General features: G+C 47.3%; 1 protein-coding gene across 1 annotated transcript in view; it reads right to left on the bottom strand.

Annotated features, from left to right (window-relative positions):
* Positions 1-17,145, bottom strand: part of TANC2 (tetratricopeptide repeat, ankyrin repeat and coiled-coil containing 2) — a 378,694-nt gene that overhangs the window by 237,608 nt on the left and 123,941 nt on the right. Inside the window, exon 3 of the mRNA XM_015424928.1 lies at positions 14,311-14,493. Coding sequence (XP_015280414.1) covers positions 14,311-14,493 — 183 coding nt within the window. The remainder of the gene's footprint in view (positions 1-14,310; positions 14,494-17,145) is intronic.

The following is a 17,145-nucleotide window of genomic DNA, read 5'->3' as shown; positions in this document are numbered from 1 at the left end:
GGAGACTTCCAGACAACACAACCTCCTCCTGCACATCTGTAGAGATAAGCGTTTCAGGCAAGGCAGAACAGCAGGGATAGGAATGCAATAGCAATTAGTAAGACACAGAATGAACTCCCCATCCCCCATGGCAGCATAGCTGACAATGACGTTCAGTAAGTGTAAGGTGATGTAAAAAGGTAAAGGTTCCCTTGCTCGAAAGCCAGTCGAATCTGACTCTAGGGTTGCGGTGCTCATCTCCATTTCAAAGCTGAAGAGCCAGCGCTGTCCAAAGACGTTTCCGTGGTCATGTGGCCGGCATGACTAAACACCAAGGCGCACGGAACGCTGTTACCTTCCCACTTGAAGTGGTACCTATTTATCTACTTACAATGTCTTGCTTTCGAACTGCTAGGTTGGCAGGAGCTGGATCTAGAGACAGGAGCTCACCCTGTCTTGCGGCACCCGGGTCTTGAACCGCTGAACTACTGACCTTCCACAGCCTGCAGTTCAGCATCTTAACCACTTGAGCCACCGCAGCTCTGTAAGGTGATGTACATTGGGACAAAAAAAATTTCACATTTTGGGGTCGTAGTGGATGGCTCAACCCAGTGTGCTACAGCAGTAAAAAAGGTAAACTCTATGTTAGGGATTATTGGGAAAGATTGAAAATAAAACAGCTAAAATTGTAATGCCCCTGTACAGATCTATGGTGAGGCCTCAGTTGGAATACTGTGTACAGGAAGTTCTGGTCACCGTGTCTCCAAAAGGACATTGCAAAGCTGGGAAAATGTACAGAGGAGGCAACCAAGATGATTAGGAGGTTGGAGCACCTTTCCTATGATGAAAGGCTGAAGAGTCTGGAACTTCCCAGTTTAGAAAAGAGACAACTAAGGAGGGTTAAAGCACCTTCCCTATGAGTAAAGTCTGAAAAGTCTTGGACTTTTCAGTTTAGAACAGATATAACTAAGGGGGGGCATGTTAGAGGTTTATGACATTATGCATGGGGTGGAGAGAGTGGACAAATATATTTTTCTCCTTACCCCAAAATACTAGAACTTGAGGGCATCCAATGAAGCTGATGGGAAGTAGGTTCAGGACAGACAAAAGGAAATACGACTTTACGCAGACAGTGATTAAAATGCGGAATTCGCTGCCAGAGGATGTAGTGATGGGCACAGGAATAAACAACCTGAAAAGGGGATTAGATAGATTCATGGTGGATAAGTCTACCAATGGCTACTAGCCATGGTAACTGAGAGGGAACCTCCACATTCAGAGGCACTATGCCTCTGAATCCCAGAGCCAGGAGGCAACATCAGGGGAAGGTCCTGTTGCTGGCCCTCCAGAGGAACTGGTTGGCCGCTGTGTGAGACAGGATGCTGGACGAGATGGACCATTGGTCTGATCCAGCAGGGCTCTTCTTATGTTCTTATGATATATAGTTACACAGGATTCAGCACAGCTTGTGTGTTTGGTGTGGGCCGGTCGGGTTCACCTGTCTCTTGTGGCAGTATCAGCATGGAGCTGGATCCATTTCAGGGAAAAGGCGGTCTTGTGTGGCTTCCCCTCTGAAAATTTGGAGGATTCCCTTAAGAGATGTTAGGGTGAGGGCTTCAAGGGGCATGCCTAGCTCAGGGTCTGTCAAGGCACCCTCATTCTCAAGTGGCTGCCATCCACGTGGAATCTACAATCCTGCCATGTGGAATCCAGCATCCTGGTTGACCCCCTCCAGCAGGCGGGCTGGGGTGGTGCAGGGTGGTCGGCAGGTGGGTCGGCCAATGCCCGGATCCTTTTTGCCCCATGCTGTGCCAAACTCTTGCAGCTGCTGTAACGAATAAAGTTGTGGCCGTTTTCATTCCAGGAGGGTGTGTGTTGTCTTCTTGCAATGTGTGGGGACTGGGTGGCGTCTTGCCATCTCCTCCCTCCCCTTTTGATGCTGGGTCCGCGAAACCTCCAGAAGTAAGAACAGCCTTGGTCTAGCAGGTTTCCAGACAAGAGACCTTCAGGGAGTACAAAGCTTACACGTTTGCCAGTCTTTAATTTAAAGCTTGTGTCCCCGTTTTCATTTGCTTGTGGGAGGCTGGAGGCCAGACTGAGGGGATGGATATTCTTCAGTCCAGAAGGCAGGAGCCTCGGAGCCTACCCCACCCCCACCCCCACCACGCACCCGATCTCCAATAGTGGGATCCTGTCTACAGGTCATTTGAAAACACTGAAGATCATATAAGTGAAGCAATGGATATAAAGTCAAACTATTATATTAAACCATAGTATTCGTTATAGTTACTAGAAATCAACTAAAAACACGAGACATTTAAAATTGCCTTTGTTCGGATGCTTTCTTTTCACAGATGTAAAAAGGGCCAATGCACAAGTCCAAGGCGTTATTGTGCTTGTTTATCCAAGAGTCATGATAACTGTGGAGGCATTTCCCCCAGCATCACTTTTCCCCAACAGAACTCACGCCTGTTGCTTGCTTCCAAACCATTCCCAATTCTCTCCTCTTAGTGGTTTGGTGTAGTGGTTAAGAGCGTGGACGCTAATCTGGGAGAACCGGGTTTGATTCCCCCACTTCTCCACTTGCACCTGGCTGGATGACCTTGGGCAAGCTGTAGTTCTGATAAGAGCTGTTCTTGAAAAGGAGCCGTTTCTGTCAAGAGCTCTCTCAGCCCCGCCTACCTCACAGGCAGTGTTCCCTCTAAGCTGAGTTGGTGTGAGCCAGCTCACAGTTTTTTAGCCTCCAGCTCACTGATTTTTGCTCTAGCTCAGGAAGGATGGCCTCAAAGCAAACTAATTTATGCAGCAACCAAATGGCTCGCTCACAACTTCAATGCCCGTAGCTCACAAAGTAGGATTTTCGCTCACAAGACTCCACAGCTTAGAGGGAACATTGCTCACAGGGTGTCTGTTGTGGGGAGGGGAAGGGAAAGGAGAATGCAAAGCTAATCTGGGAGAACCGGGTTTGATTCCCCACTCCTCCACTTGCACCTGGCTGGATGACCTTGGGCAAGCCGTAGTTCTGATAAGAGCTGTTTTTGAAAAAGAGCCATTTCTGTCAGTGCTCTCTCAGCCCCACCTGCCTCACAAGATGTCTGTCATGGGGAGGGGAAGGGAAAGGAGTTTGTAAGCCGCTCTGAGACTCCCTTGGGTAGTGAAGGGAGAACTGGGTTTGATTCCCCACTCCTCCACTTGCACCTGGCTGATCTTGGGCAAGCTGTAGTTCTGATAAGAGCTGTCCTTGAAAAAGAGCCATTTCTGTCAAGAGCTCTCTCAGCCCCACCGACCTCGCAGGGTGTCCGTTGTGGGGAGGGGAAGGGAAAGGAGTTTGTCAGCCGCTCTGAGACTCCTTCCGGTAGTGAAGGGCGGGGCATAAATCCAATCTCCTCTTCTTCTTCTTAGAAAAACTCATCTAAAAATCTCTTTAGAGAGAGAGGCCAGAAGAATTTCTTGCATTATAAAGGTGAAGAGAAGCAGCCAAGAATTACTGGTTTATTCCTGCATCTTTGTGCTGTGATGCTCTTTCACAGTCCCTTCATAAAACCACACACATTATATGTTAACCTAGCAATACTCCGCCTACAGTTGACTATTTTTGTGTTTCTGCCTCTCCCTGTTTCCACCCCCAACAATTCTCTGAGGGTGTCGAGTTGCTTGACAAAGGAACTGGCTGCGTTCCAGGCCTTTACAGGGAGTGCTGCGGCCTCTGTGCTCAGGGCAGGATTAATGCGGGCATATCTTTCCCATGGTGCACAGAAAGTGCCCAGCCTCTCCTCAGTTATAACACCCGGGGGCTCAGCCTGCCCAAGCAACCCACCAGCCCTCTGACCGATGATATCAGCAAAGGCCAGACAGGAGTGGACCACTTTCTTTGCTGACCCTGGCCGAAGGCTGAGGAGGTCCTCCTCCCATGCGCTCTGAGCCTGTGGGCGCCTTTGGGGTTCTGACACAGGGTGGGTGGTGGGTGCAGTTAGAACATGGCCACCACATCGGGTGGAGCCAACCACACACAAAGGAGGCACAGGCAAAGGGGAGAAGACGGGTGATTTTAAAAATACACTGGGAGAGAGGGAGAGAGAGGGAGAGGGGGAGAGAGAGGGAGGGGGGGAGAGAGAGAGAATATAAAGCCAACACTGTGGTGGCAGCCCTGATCTGCAAAGTCCCAGGTGGCTCCGCCCACTTTCTCAAAACTTGGTGGGTGCCCAGGAAAGGTGCCAGTGGGTGCCCGTGGTACCTGAGGCCACCACACTGGGGTCTCGAGGAGGAGGAGGAGGAGGAGGAGGTATTCCACAAATTCTCCTGACTGAATCTCAGTGGCTCGGAGCATGTCAGAGGCTAGTGTTTCTCACGCCTCCTTAGCTTGAGCCCTCCTCCCAAAACTATTTTCTCTTCTGTGTCCCCCAATCCCACACCAGTCACTTGATCCACAGCAGAACATGCAGAGATTCTTCAATGGAATCGTGTACAGACAGCCTAACTCTGTACGCAAACCCAATTCTCCGGCACTAGGAAACGGTACAGAACCACACGCAGCTGACTCAGCACCATCACAACAAACCAAATGCTTATCTCAAGCAAGGTTGGGATTATAGGGGCCAGTGGGGGAGAATCCAATCCCTCCGTGGATCCCATGTGAATTAATGGAATCCAGAAGGCCTTCCATCCCAGCCTCCAGCTGTCCGGTGGAAAGGAGAAGGAGGCTCCTCTGGCCTCTTCCCTAGAACTCCGCGTCCCTGCGCCAGGTGGTCCAGCCCTTCACAGGGAAGGCGCCTCACCAGGAGACACAGCCACAGGCCGCTCGGCTGAAATCCTACCAACACTACCTTGGTGGCTCAGACAGGATGCGCAATTCTGTACACTTCCGCAGGAAAAAACCCTGCCCCTTGCAATGGCTGGCCAGCTCTTGAGAGAAGCAGCCCTTCCATCTATTTCCTGTATGGACTGAAGGAGCTGATTAAAATGCTTCAGTTTCAAAACTGCAGGGTCAAATACCCAAGAACACGTTGTCACTACTACAACAGTTATTATTATTATTATTTTCTTTTTAGCCCTCATAAATGTCAAGTTAGAGCTTCAAGATCCACAAGCATGTTTGGGTCGAAAAATGCAATACAGATAAACTGCAAATATCTCCACAGATGTTACCTAACCATTTGGGTATTATTTAAAACTATCAAACTTCTTCTAGTTCAGATGACCTTCAGGAACAGAAAAGACAGGCTAGTTACTCATAGCTGATGTTTTTCAAGCGGTCAACAGGGAGGCGACTTCAGAAAATGTGCAGAGCTCTAGCTAGGAAGCCGGTGGGAAGGGTCCCACTCCAGGGAGCGCCTTTAGCATATGTGCATGTCACTGGAGGAAGGGTGAGCGCCCTCCGGCTCCTACCACTACTAATACTACCACCACCACCTTCATTAAGGCCATTGACACCAGCAGCAGCAAGGAAGGTTGGCTTGTGTGACTGCACAAAGGAGTATAATCTGTATCAACAACCATTTTCAACTCTGCATTTCCAGCCCCTGACTACAACTATTCAACCCCTGCCAGTTAAATAAAATCAGGGCTATTCTTGGGCAGGAACGCACAGGAACGGAGTTCCGGCTGGCTCCCGAGTTGGCCACGCCCAGCAGGAACTCATTAGCATAATAGGCCACACCCAACAGCAGAAGCTCATTAGGATTGGCTACATTAGGGGTGTGTGGCCTGACATGCAAAGGAGTCCCTGCTACAAAAAAGCCCAGGGTTTTGACAACAAACAAGGTAAACAGACTAACAAGCAAAAGGTGGGTGTGGCTGGATGGCCACACTTCTAGTAGCGTGGGGGTGCGTCCTAATGTGCTAATGAGGTGTGCTGGCAGGGGTGTGGCCTAATATGCTAATGAGTTCCTGCTGTTGGGTGTGGCCTATTATGCTAATGAGTTCCTGCTGGGCTTTTTCTACAAAAAGAGCCTTGAATAAAATCATTATTCCTTTTTGAATATTATACCACCCCAAGTGCCATTTGAAAGGGAAAAAACAAGAGGGCTCCTGCTTATCCCATCAAGTTCCTGGGCTGGGCTAAGAGACAAATTAGATATTTGTGGCAGGGTGGGACAGACGAACTTTTTACACAATAACTAAAAACACGCTACTTGGGCCTGCTCAGCCACAGTTGGAACCAGTTGGATAGGTTCAGGTTCAGGAGAATCAATAGCAGTGCCCTCTCCCTGTCACTGTCCAAATGAAGCTTGTTGGTCAAAGCAACCAAGGCAGTTTCTATCCCAAACCCAGGACTGAATCCAGCTTGAAATGGGTCCAAATAATTTGTCCCTTCCAAGACTGCCTGAAGCTACACAGCCACCACCCACTTGAGGATCTTGCTGAAGAAAGGAATATTGGCAACAGAATGGCACCCTCTCAGAGAGAAAACCTTTATTGGCATAACACAGATAAACCAGAACAAAGGCAAAATTTAAGGGATAGTACTAAAACAGCGTCAACCAATATTCCCAATATCTCAAAATACAAAGCAATCCTAACATGGTTTACAAGATTTACAAAGCACTACTCTTGACTTCCATACATAAGTCAAAATTCAGCGACAGATAGTGTCATTGCTGGACTCTTGTCTGCTAGAAAGAAATTTAAATCCCTATCCAGAAAATCTCTCTGCACAGGGAGAAGCGGGCGAATCAAAACATTGCGAATAGCGAAATATTTAGGACAGCGAAAGAGAATATGGGTGATAGAATCAGGTTCCCCAAGATTACAGTTACAAAGTCTATCCTTGTACGGCACACCCCTGTATCTACCGGAGACCACTACTGAGGGGAAAAGGTTGAACCTTGCAAGCATAAAAACCCTCCTAAAGACTGGGATTGTCAGATTAGTGATATACGGTACCATGGAGGTATGCAAGGGGAGGAGGGGTAATGAATAGGGAGAACAAACTCCAAGACTACCGGCATTAATGATCTGCGAATGGCACCCACTTAGGTCATTTAGGGTCTAGGAACACCTTCTTCAGGAGTTCAGGAGGGTCTTACAATGACTTCTTTCAAAACATCCAGAACCACACCCATCCTCAGAGAAGCATTTATTACCTCCAAGACAATGTGACCAAACCAGCCCAGCTGGACACCAAAAGCCATGAAGGACATGTCTCAAGTCTAGATGTTGCAGCCTGCATACTTCTAAGTGGCTTCTACATTTGATTAGGCCTCACCAGCTGAAATTCATCCATGCTAACTGGAACTGACTTGCACTCCAGTACCATCCTGCAATTCAGCTGAATCAATCATGGCATTGAAATCACAGCAGAGGCAAGCAATTTTTATCTGCAGAATTCATTACAAGAGAGTCACTGTGAGGCTGCATGGTTTCTGGGGGGGCCTTGTTGATAGAGAAGCTCAGCTGGATGGAACTACGCAAGCAGACTAGGGACAGAGAAGCGAGCTCACTTCACCACCACAAGGTCCTCAAGTAAACCAAGGGGTTCTTGGACTATGCAAAAGGGAAGAAGGAACTCAGGAGCAATCATGTCCACATCCTGCACAGTCTCTTCATTCCACAGGTCAACACAGGACCATGACAGGAGCACCAGCCTCACACCAAGGGGTGTCAGGAAACCTGGCATCTATCTTTTATGCCACCTGCTTTTTCCACCTCTTCTGTTAGCTCCTCTCATACTATCGTTCCCCAACTAGTTAGTCCTCTCCAGTGCTTCGGGAGCCACATCCCTCAAGTTGGACCACTCTTACCCTGGCCTCCTTGAGTCAGGTTCCTCCCACATCTGGCATGACATCTGGACAGGAAACTCAGCTCCAGAAGCCATCAGACTTGGAGCTGGGTGTGTCAGCAGTTCTGTAGCCGTCTTTCTTGGTTGCTGAAAGACGGCCTCTGCTACAGATTCCTCCCTTGAATAAGACCTTGAGAGGCATAGCAGGGATGTTGGCTTGTCAATGCATCCCAGTAATACAGTTGATGATGTCTGGCAACTGCATTTCCAGATATGGAAGCACATGTAGTCTTGAAAACCATTTGCAAAAAGCATCAATGCCTGATCACAAAATATATGTTTAGAGCAATATACGAATGGTAAAGGTAAAGGTTTCCCTTGCTCGAAAGCCAGTCGAATCCGACTCTAGGGTTGCGGTGCTCATCTCCGTTTCAAAGCCAAAGAGCCAGCGCTGTCCGAAGACGTTTCCGTAGTCATGTGCCCGGCATGACTAAACACCGAGGCACACGGAATGCTGTGACCTCCCCACCGAAGTGGTACCTGTATATCTACTTGCAATGTCTTGCTTTCGAACTGCTAGGTGGGCAGGAGCTGGAACTAGAGATGGGAGCTCACTACCGAATGGTAGGAGAGTCCTTATCATTTAAACCCTCTGAAGCCACAGATTCCAAGATCCCTTTCTACGGCATGCTTGAGTAGAAAAGCATTGATGGCTTACTAGAGAACTGAGGCGCAGAAATGTAATATAGAAGATCCCTAAGGAAGTAAGATGTAGAACGCAATGAGATCTCCAATCCTCACCACAGTGAGAAGTCAGCTGCCATCAGTGATGGGCTTCCGGGCACCAAATAAGTGCCTCAGCTGGGACCCAAACGAAGGGCATAGGGGAGAGTGGTGTGCCAAGATTCATTCACAGACTTTGTGGCTGGAAGAACTCAAGTGTCAGCTACACTGCCAGTGTAAAGGGGAAGCAGGGGGCTGCTGGGTGAACATCTTAATGTGCTGGAATGTGAACTTTCATTTCTTTCGCTGTGCCTTATCTCTTAGCTGGGCTTCTGTCCCTGTTGCTTCTCTGGGAATCTGAACTTTGGAGACAGGTTCCTTTGGAGACAGGTTCCATTGGTATCTGTTGAAACTGAAGAGGCTAAAACAAGCATAGATACAGTGTCAAAGAGCATTTGTGTTCTTGGTAGCTGGACAGTTCTGAGATGGACTCTGAGATTTCTTTCCATGCCAAGCCTTGGAAGGCAGAGAAGGACCTTGTACTGTCAGATTACTAACATTTTGGAATTTAATATAACTGGGCTGTGAAAGAACTCTGAATAAGTGGAAGAATGACAATAGTGGAGAAGTGGAAATGTGTCATTCTGAAAAACCTGCTCAGATTTTTCATTAATGGAAGGAAAGAGAGAGAGGATGGGATGTAGGGCAGGGATTAAAACTGTATTAGGGTAGGCTTCCGGTTTTGGCATTCTCCATGGCGGTCGCCTCTCCCGATCCTCTGGGAGAGGACCGCCAGAGCCCGTGGTAAGGAGGGGGCGCGACTGTCCACACCACCCCTGGAACCTTTGTAGGAGGTTCCTAGCCATGGGGCACAAGAAAGCTCTTCCTCCGGCTATCCTGTCGGCAAAGGGTTTTTTCCCAATGCCCCGAAGGTCCCGCCGCAGAGCGTCCCATTTGGTGGCTAAGCGATTTGCAAAGTAAGCATTAATGCCAAAAACTAAGCAAAACCTCACCCTTTAAAAGCGGGGGGGAACTCTCCCCCGTTAAGAAAAGAAACTAAGCGAACTTTGCATTTTAAGTAAAAAGGGTGAGTGGAACATTGAAGCAAGAGAAATAGAAAATAAAAGCAGTTAAGAACTTACTAAGCTGCGTTGGGAGAATCAGAGACTGTGATAACTTTGAGAAATTGTAAACAATCTCAAACATGGCGCCCACGAGAAAGACAAACAAGATAAACCAAAACTTCTTGCCGGAACTGCTGGTCCAGCGAGTCCTGCCCCTAGACAGGACACAACTACAGAGCTAGAAAAGATGCTGACAGAAACAAGTGAACAGCTCTGCACAGCAAATTCGACACACAGCAATTGCAATTGACTGAAATAGCCAAAAAAAACAGATAAAACTGAACAAGAAGTAAAAGAAGTGGATACTAACACTAAAAAGCTCCAAAAACAACTGCAGGTGATGGGAAAAAAGAGACTGATGGAGGAGTCTCAACTTTTACAGCTACAAATGGAGAGCAAGCTATGTCTTAAGATTTCAAGGGGTTCCTGAAGAAAAATTTGAGAATCTGAAACAGACCATGTGTGATGCAATAGGACCTATGGCAGATATAAAAAAAGACATTTTACAAAGCGAAATAGATATGATCTATAGATCATCTCCAGAATTTACAAGGAAGAATAATCTGCCTGGGGAAGTGATTATAAGATTCTCTAAACGACAAGTGAGAGATCAAATTCTCAAAGCGACAAATGGATCTACCTTGAAGATCAAAGACAAAGAAATAAAAGTATTAAAGGACATTCCATTTAAAATAAGAAGAAAGAGGAGGAAGTACAGAGACTTGGTGACATTCTTACAAAAGAAAAGCATCCCCTACAGATGGCTGGTACCCGAAGGTACAATCTTTAAAAGTACCCGAAAGTACAATCTTTAAATTTATGGATGGGAAAGAAAAAATTGACTCTGTTGAAAAGGCATGAGAATTTCTACGTCTACATAGTCGTCCATCAGGAGAGGTTGAAGCAGAGAAAGAAAGCCGCACCAAAGGTAGCGAAGGAGAAGGAGAAGCAGCAACATCAGACGAAGATTCAGACTCTAAATTAGGGGCAGTTGCCCCGAAAACAAGCTATCATTTGAGAAAGCCAAAATATAAAAAGTAAGATGTTATCATACTCTGAATGCTCTTAAAATGTATTGTTATGAGTCTTATATTGCTCCTATTTAAAAGTCAGAAGTAGAGGTGTTTAAAATCATATTATTAGCATAAAATGATTGTTAGGTGGCCACATTCAATGAAATTGAATGCAGAATTGGATATACTGATTATTTCTGTGTACTCTGTAGATAGACAACGTATTTTTAGACATGCTTATTGTTTAAATGTGAACAGTTCAGGCAACCATTAACATGTAATGTTTCTGATGGTCATAAAGAATTCAGTGTTTTCAATGCCACAGAGCTTAATCTGATATCCAAATATGGTGGCACTCCTACCTATTGTTACTGTATGTGTGATACGGTTTCTGTCCAAATAATACTTTCTTTACAGTATAATTTGTTTTCTATTTTCAACTTTTATTTTTCCCTGCCTTGGATGGCAAAAATTAAGATAGTACATAGTACAACGAAATTAAAGATGCAATCATTTCAGTGATCTACAACAATATTCATATATACTCACACACCATTCACAACTGTCCCATAACTCCCTTAAGGTTCACAATAACAACTTAAAACCACCAATGTCACCCAAATTCCAATTTCATACAGCATTTAAGGCAATAATAGCTCTCGAATAAAAACTATTTTTTAATCTATTTGTCCTTGCTTTAATTGCCCTATATCGTCTGCCCGAAGGCAGCAGTTCAAACAGGGAATGTTCAGGATGTGACAAATCCTGCAAGATGTTCTTTGCTTTTTTCAAACATCGAGAACTATACAATTCCTCCAGGGATGGGAGAGGGCAGCCAATGATCTTCTGGGCTGTAATAACAACTCTCTGGGAGTTGTAGTACCTTAAGGCATTCCTATGCTGAACAGTGCAATTTTATATGCTAAGTAAGGTACAAACGATGCCTTTTATGTTGTTAAAAAGGCAAAATTAGATTTGATACAAAGTAAGTATTCCATATACTTCCATTTTCCCCAGTTTTTCAAAATTTCTGGAAAGTTCACATCTCTAGTTGCATAATCGTAATTCTTCCCTAAAGACATGTTGCGGGACATTCAGCTGTGTTTGTATGCTGGGTATTAGGAAAGACGGAGGTGGGAACATCAACATTAGTAACGTCCCACAATTTGAAAACAAGAGCTTGATCCACGCTTCTGTAGGCACAATGCCCTTATGGAGAAGGGACTCTACAGGACGTAGCATGGCCCATTCTACTCTGCCCTTGGCATGGCAGCACTGAGTTTGCCAGGCTACTATACAGGAAGCTGAGCCCTGTGTCACATGGGGGGGGGAGAGGTGTGGCCCGGTGGCAGAGCATGGTGACTGAGGGGAACCTATACATTCAGAGGCACTAGTCCTCTGAATCCCAACGCCTCGGCCTCTCTGCTCTGTTGTTGGCCATCCAGAGGAACTGGTTGGCCGCTCTGTGAGGCAGGATGCTGGACTACATGGACCATTGGTCTGATCTAGCAGGGCTCGTCTTATGCCTGAGATCCTGGAGAGATGCTACCAGTCTGAGTAGGCAGTACTGACCGTGATCGACCAATGGTCTGATTCAGTATAAGGCAGTCTCATGTGTTCACGTGACCCCAGGAGAGTGCCAGATGAAAATATGAGAGGCATGTGTCCCCCCCCCCCCGGCTATCCAGAGGCTCTATGCTGCACATTGTATTCGATCTGTTATGCCAATAAAGGTATTGTATTTGTTGTGAGAGGCATGCAATTAATTAATGAAATTAAGCAAACTCTGGAGGATGGCGGGTCTGGCATGACGTGGTCCATTGGGTCGTGAAGAGTCGGACTCGAATGCGCGACTGAACAACAACAACAACAACAACAACAAAGCAAATAACAACTTGGTGTGGCATGGAAACTGGGATCTATTATATATCCCACGGAGCTCCGACTTCTCCCCAAAACCTGGAAGTCCTGTTCACACCCCTCCCTTCTCACACAGTCTGTCTATGTGGTCCAGCTGTGCCACAGGTTGTGGGGCAAGACTAGCCACTGTTTAACCCCACCCCACCCCCATTTACAAGTTACTGCCACCTCTTCAGGTAAAACCCAGGGGGCCCCCTCTCTCATGTGGTTGCCCAAAGTCAACCTCACATGGGGTATTGTTCAGTAGCTTGCCAAGGAGCCAGGCAGGTGAGTAAGGACTTGTACCGAGACTGTCAAGTTAAACAAAACTTTATTTCTACAAGGCACAAACACAGGGTATTGCAAAGGACAGAATTTAGGCACACTAAGGAAAATAAAACAAAAAGGCAGGTGCTAACTAACTAAAATACTGACAACCCATGTTGTATCTGATTTGGGTAGCTAGAGGATCCCTCTGCCCTGGTGCATCTGCAAATCTCACTAGCATCCTTCCCCTCCATTAGACTTCATGACAAAATGCATTCTCCAAAGAGTTCCCAGAAAGGGGCACTCCAAGAGTGGGCCTGGCAGTCAGCTGGCCAGCAAGATTAGGTGTTCTGCTTTCCAGCCAAGCCTCCCCTCCTCCTCCCCCAAATGAAAGACACACCGTCAGCTGTACCTGCGGAAGCTCACCTAAATACAGGTAGTTCCAAGACGCAGCCTGGGGGGGAGTGGCTCATGGAGAGGTGGAAGCCTCCAACTGGCCAACAGAAGGCTGCCTGGGAGGAGCAAGAGGGACAGAGGCAGCAAGAGATACCAAGAACAGTGGGGGGGGGGAAGAGATCTCAGTAGGCAGAGAAGACAAGGGAACAGGGGTACTGGAATCTGAGAGAGAGGGAGAGAGAAACAGAGAGAGCGGTGGCAGCTGGAGGAGACAGAGGAGGAGGAGGGGAAGGGAGGGAGGGAGGGAGGGAGGGAGGGAGAGGAAGGGAGGGAGGAAGGAAGGGAGGGAGGAAGGAAGCCCCAGGGTGGAGAAATGGAGCACTGAGTTGTACCACCTCATCTATAAACCTCATCAACAGCCCCTAAAACTCACACAAAACTTGTGCTTTATGTTCTGGATAAACTGAGGGTATCTTTCAACTAGAGACCAAAAAGTAAAAAACTCCCATCCTTAGTTAACAACAAACATCCAGCCGCCTCTTCTATTTGAATATCCAACCCTTCCGGCACCTACAGTAGACAGACCCATGTGCAGATTAGCAGACTCACTGCTGGTATCCTCTGCCCCTAGACCAGCGGTTCTCAACCTGTGGGTCGCGACCCGTTTGGGGGGTCGAACGACCCTTTCACAGGGGTCGCCTAAGACCATTGGAAAACACAAATTTCCGATGGTCTTATCAGGGCTGACCCCAGCTTATTTTACACCGTAGGCGAGGATCCCTTCTGGCGCCCCCCCCCCCCGTGTGCCCACCATTTTTCAAAAATAAATGCATTTTAGGAAGAATGAAAAACACAAATAATCAAGAAACTCCCAGAGTACGGGGCCGGGTGAAGTTTGGCGCCCCTAAGGGCCGGCCCGCTCTAGGCGATCGCCTAGTGAGTGAGCCGGTCCTGGGTCTTATGATAGCAACGAAAATAATTTTATGGTTGGGGGTCACCACAAAAGGGTTGCGGCATCAGGAAGGTTGAGAACCCCTGCCCTAGACTCTGACGGAAAGTGGGGACAGAGAGCACACGTGACGCAAGTCGGCAGGCACTTTAGCATCCCTGTTTTCATCCACGCCGCTTGGCTTGGGGCTGAGAAGTTTTATCCAGCATTTCACACACCAATAAACTCATGGAAGATCCTTACCAGTTAACTTCTTCATGGGCTGAAGCCGTACACTGACCGACTGATGCGTTAGTAATGGGGAGGAAGGGAGAGAGCGGGACACGCCTTCCATAATCCGAATGTGCTGCATTCCTTCAGGCACCGGGGGCGATGGGAGCGCATACCCCGGTTCAAAAGCACAGTCGTTCTCTGCAGAGTTGCCACCTGAGAGGAAGGGCAACAGGAAACATCATTAATGGATACTTCCCCCTTGTCCTGAAACAGCTCACAGACAAAGGACTGCCTTGGCAAAAGACTGGTGCTTCTCGCTACAGAACCATGGGTTGAAATGGGCTAATTTCTTCCAAGAATCAAACCGCTTTCCATAAACTCCCAGGAAAAGTGCCCAGTTCCCACAGACCAGAAATCTCAAGCCAGGCTCTTTTCCTTCGGCACACACTGGTCTATCAAGTGAATCCAGCTTCACGGACTGCACGGCTAAAGATGCTACACCACTGTCCGGGGTCAGGGCCCTAGATGGCACGGATCAGAAGTACTGAAGCAAACTCTGATGCCAGGGAACAAATACAAAACAATATGAAGTAATGAACTTTTGAATTAAAGAAGAGCATCCAAATTTTCCCTTTCATACTGATCATCAGGGGTCTTTTCCTGCAGGAGCGCACAGGAGCGGAGTTCCGGCAGTAAAGAGCCCAGGGGGTGGGCACATGCAACAAGCCCCACCCCCTGCTCCCAGCAGCCCTCAGTCAGAGCAAGAAGCAGCCAGGTAAGCTGCAGAGCCCTCCCCCCGGCTCCCCAGTCCAAAACAGTCCAGTGGCACTTTTAAGGTCACGTTTTATTCAGGTACAAGCTCTCCCTCCTCTGCGAGGACAGAGCTGCACGTCCCCCCCCCCAATAGCTAGCAATCCAAAACAATCCAGTGGAGCCTGAGCGGTGGGTGTTGCCTTCTGACACACTTCCAGTGATGTCAGGGGGTGTGGGATATGCAAATGAGTTATGCAAATGAGTTATGCTAATGAGCTCCTGCACCTCTTTTTCTACGAAATGACCCCTGCTCATCATTACACAGTTTTGGAAGATGCCACATTTCAGCCTTCTATCGATACAATTTGGGTCCCATGAGAAATTGTGTGGGAGAGGTAAAAGACTGGGAAATCCCCTCGAGACCATTGTTCCCTCTAAGCTGAGTTAGTGTGAGCTAGCTCACATTTTTTTAGCCTCCGGCTCACACATTTTTTCCTTAGCCCAGGAAGAAGGGCTCCAGAGCAAACTAATTTATGCAGTAGCCAAATTGCTTGCTCACAACTTTAAAGCCAGCAGCTCACAAAGTAGACTTTTTGCTCACAAGACTCCACAGCTTAGAGGGAACATAGCTCAAGACCCAAATCTCCCACTCCAGAATATTATAACCTCTTAGGGGCTTTTCTGCATGCCTAGGTATTTCCCCATGTATGCAGAAACCCTTACTTTGCCTAAAGTGACTCCATTTTACTGCCCTGTTCAAACCTGACATACCTTCAGGATGCTAGGCTAATGACTTCCCCATCTGCCTCTTTTTCTCCCCTTTCAATTTAGAAGAGAAGAAGAAGAGATTGGATTTATACCCCGCCCTTCACTCGGAGTCTCAGAGCGGCTGACAAACTCCTTTCCCTTCCCCTCCCCACAACAGACACCCTGTGAGGTGGGTGGGGCTGAGAGAACTCTGACACAAACTGCTCTTTTTCAAGGACAGCTGTGCCAGAGCTTGTGACTGACCCAAGGTCACATCAGCAGGTGCAAGTGGAGGAGTGGGGAATCAAACCCGGTTCTCCCAGATTAGAGTCCGCGCACTTAACCACGACACCACACTGGCTCTACTCTACTCTTACCTGGTCTCAACATTCCAATAGCAATAAGCATGCACAATATTGACCAGGCTGTGGGGGGATGGGTAGCTCTCTTAAAAATATTCTAATTTATATTAGTCTGTCTGAGTTAGGATCCCTGAGTACACAGATACCCCAACCATCTCTGTGGGTGAGTCCCTTTTGCTGCCTTTGTGACAGGCATATCGATATGGAAAAGACTGGTTATGCTGTACTTCCAGGAAAGAACCAGGAATTAGGAATGGGCAAGACTCACTTCCTGTCCCTCTATGGTCGGCCCTGAATAAAATAAGAAACTGGGAATAGACTGAGGATTGGTGCCATAATATGCCCATTAAAGGTAAAGGTTCCCTTGCTCGAAAGCCAGTCGAATATGACTCCAGGGTTGCGGTGCTCATCTCCATTTCAAAGCCGAAGAGCCAGCGCTGTCCGAAGACGTTTCCGTGGTCATGTGGCCGGCATGACTAAACACCAAGGCACACGGAACGCTGTTACCTTCCCACTGAAGTGGTACCTATTTATCTACTTGCAATGTCTTGCTTTCGAACTGCTAGGTTGGCAGGAGCTGGAACTAAAGACGGGAGCTCACTCCGTCATGCGGCACCCGGGTCTCGAACTCCTGAACTACCAACCTTCCACAGCCTGCAGTTCAGCATCTTAACCACTTGGGCCACCGCAGCTCCTAAAATGCCCATTGCTGATCCCCATTTTCAGTCTACACATACAACCTATTATATGGAAAACTGGATTAGAGTTAGATGAAGGAGGAGTGAAAACGGGTGGAAGAAATATTAACAATTTGAGATAAGCAGATGATACTACATGACTGGCAAAAAAAAGTGAAGAGCTAAAACAACGACTGATGAAGGTCAAATAAGAAAGTGTCAAAGCAGCATTACAGTGGAACATCAAGAACACAAAAGTAATGATTTACTGGAGAATGATATAACTTTAAAGCTAACAAGGAAGAAACTGAAATTGTACAAAATTG

Source organism: Gekko japonicus, unplaced genomic scaffold (assembly GCF_001447785.1).
Source record: "Gekko japonicus isolate JY-2015 unplaced genomic scaffold, Gekko_japonicus_V1.1 scaffold1630, whole genome shotgun sequence".
In the NCBI taxonomy this organism is placed as follows: domain Eukaryota; kingdom Metazoa; phylum Chordata; class Lepidosauria; order Squamata; family Gekkonidae; genus Gekko; species Gekko japonicus.
Note: the sequence above shows the minus strand (reverse complement) of the source record. Positions and strands in the feature narration are given on the sequence as shown.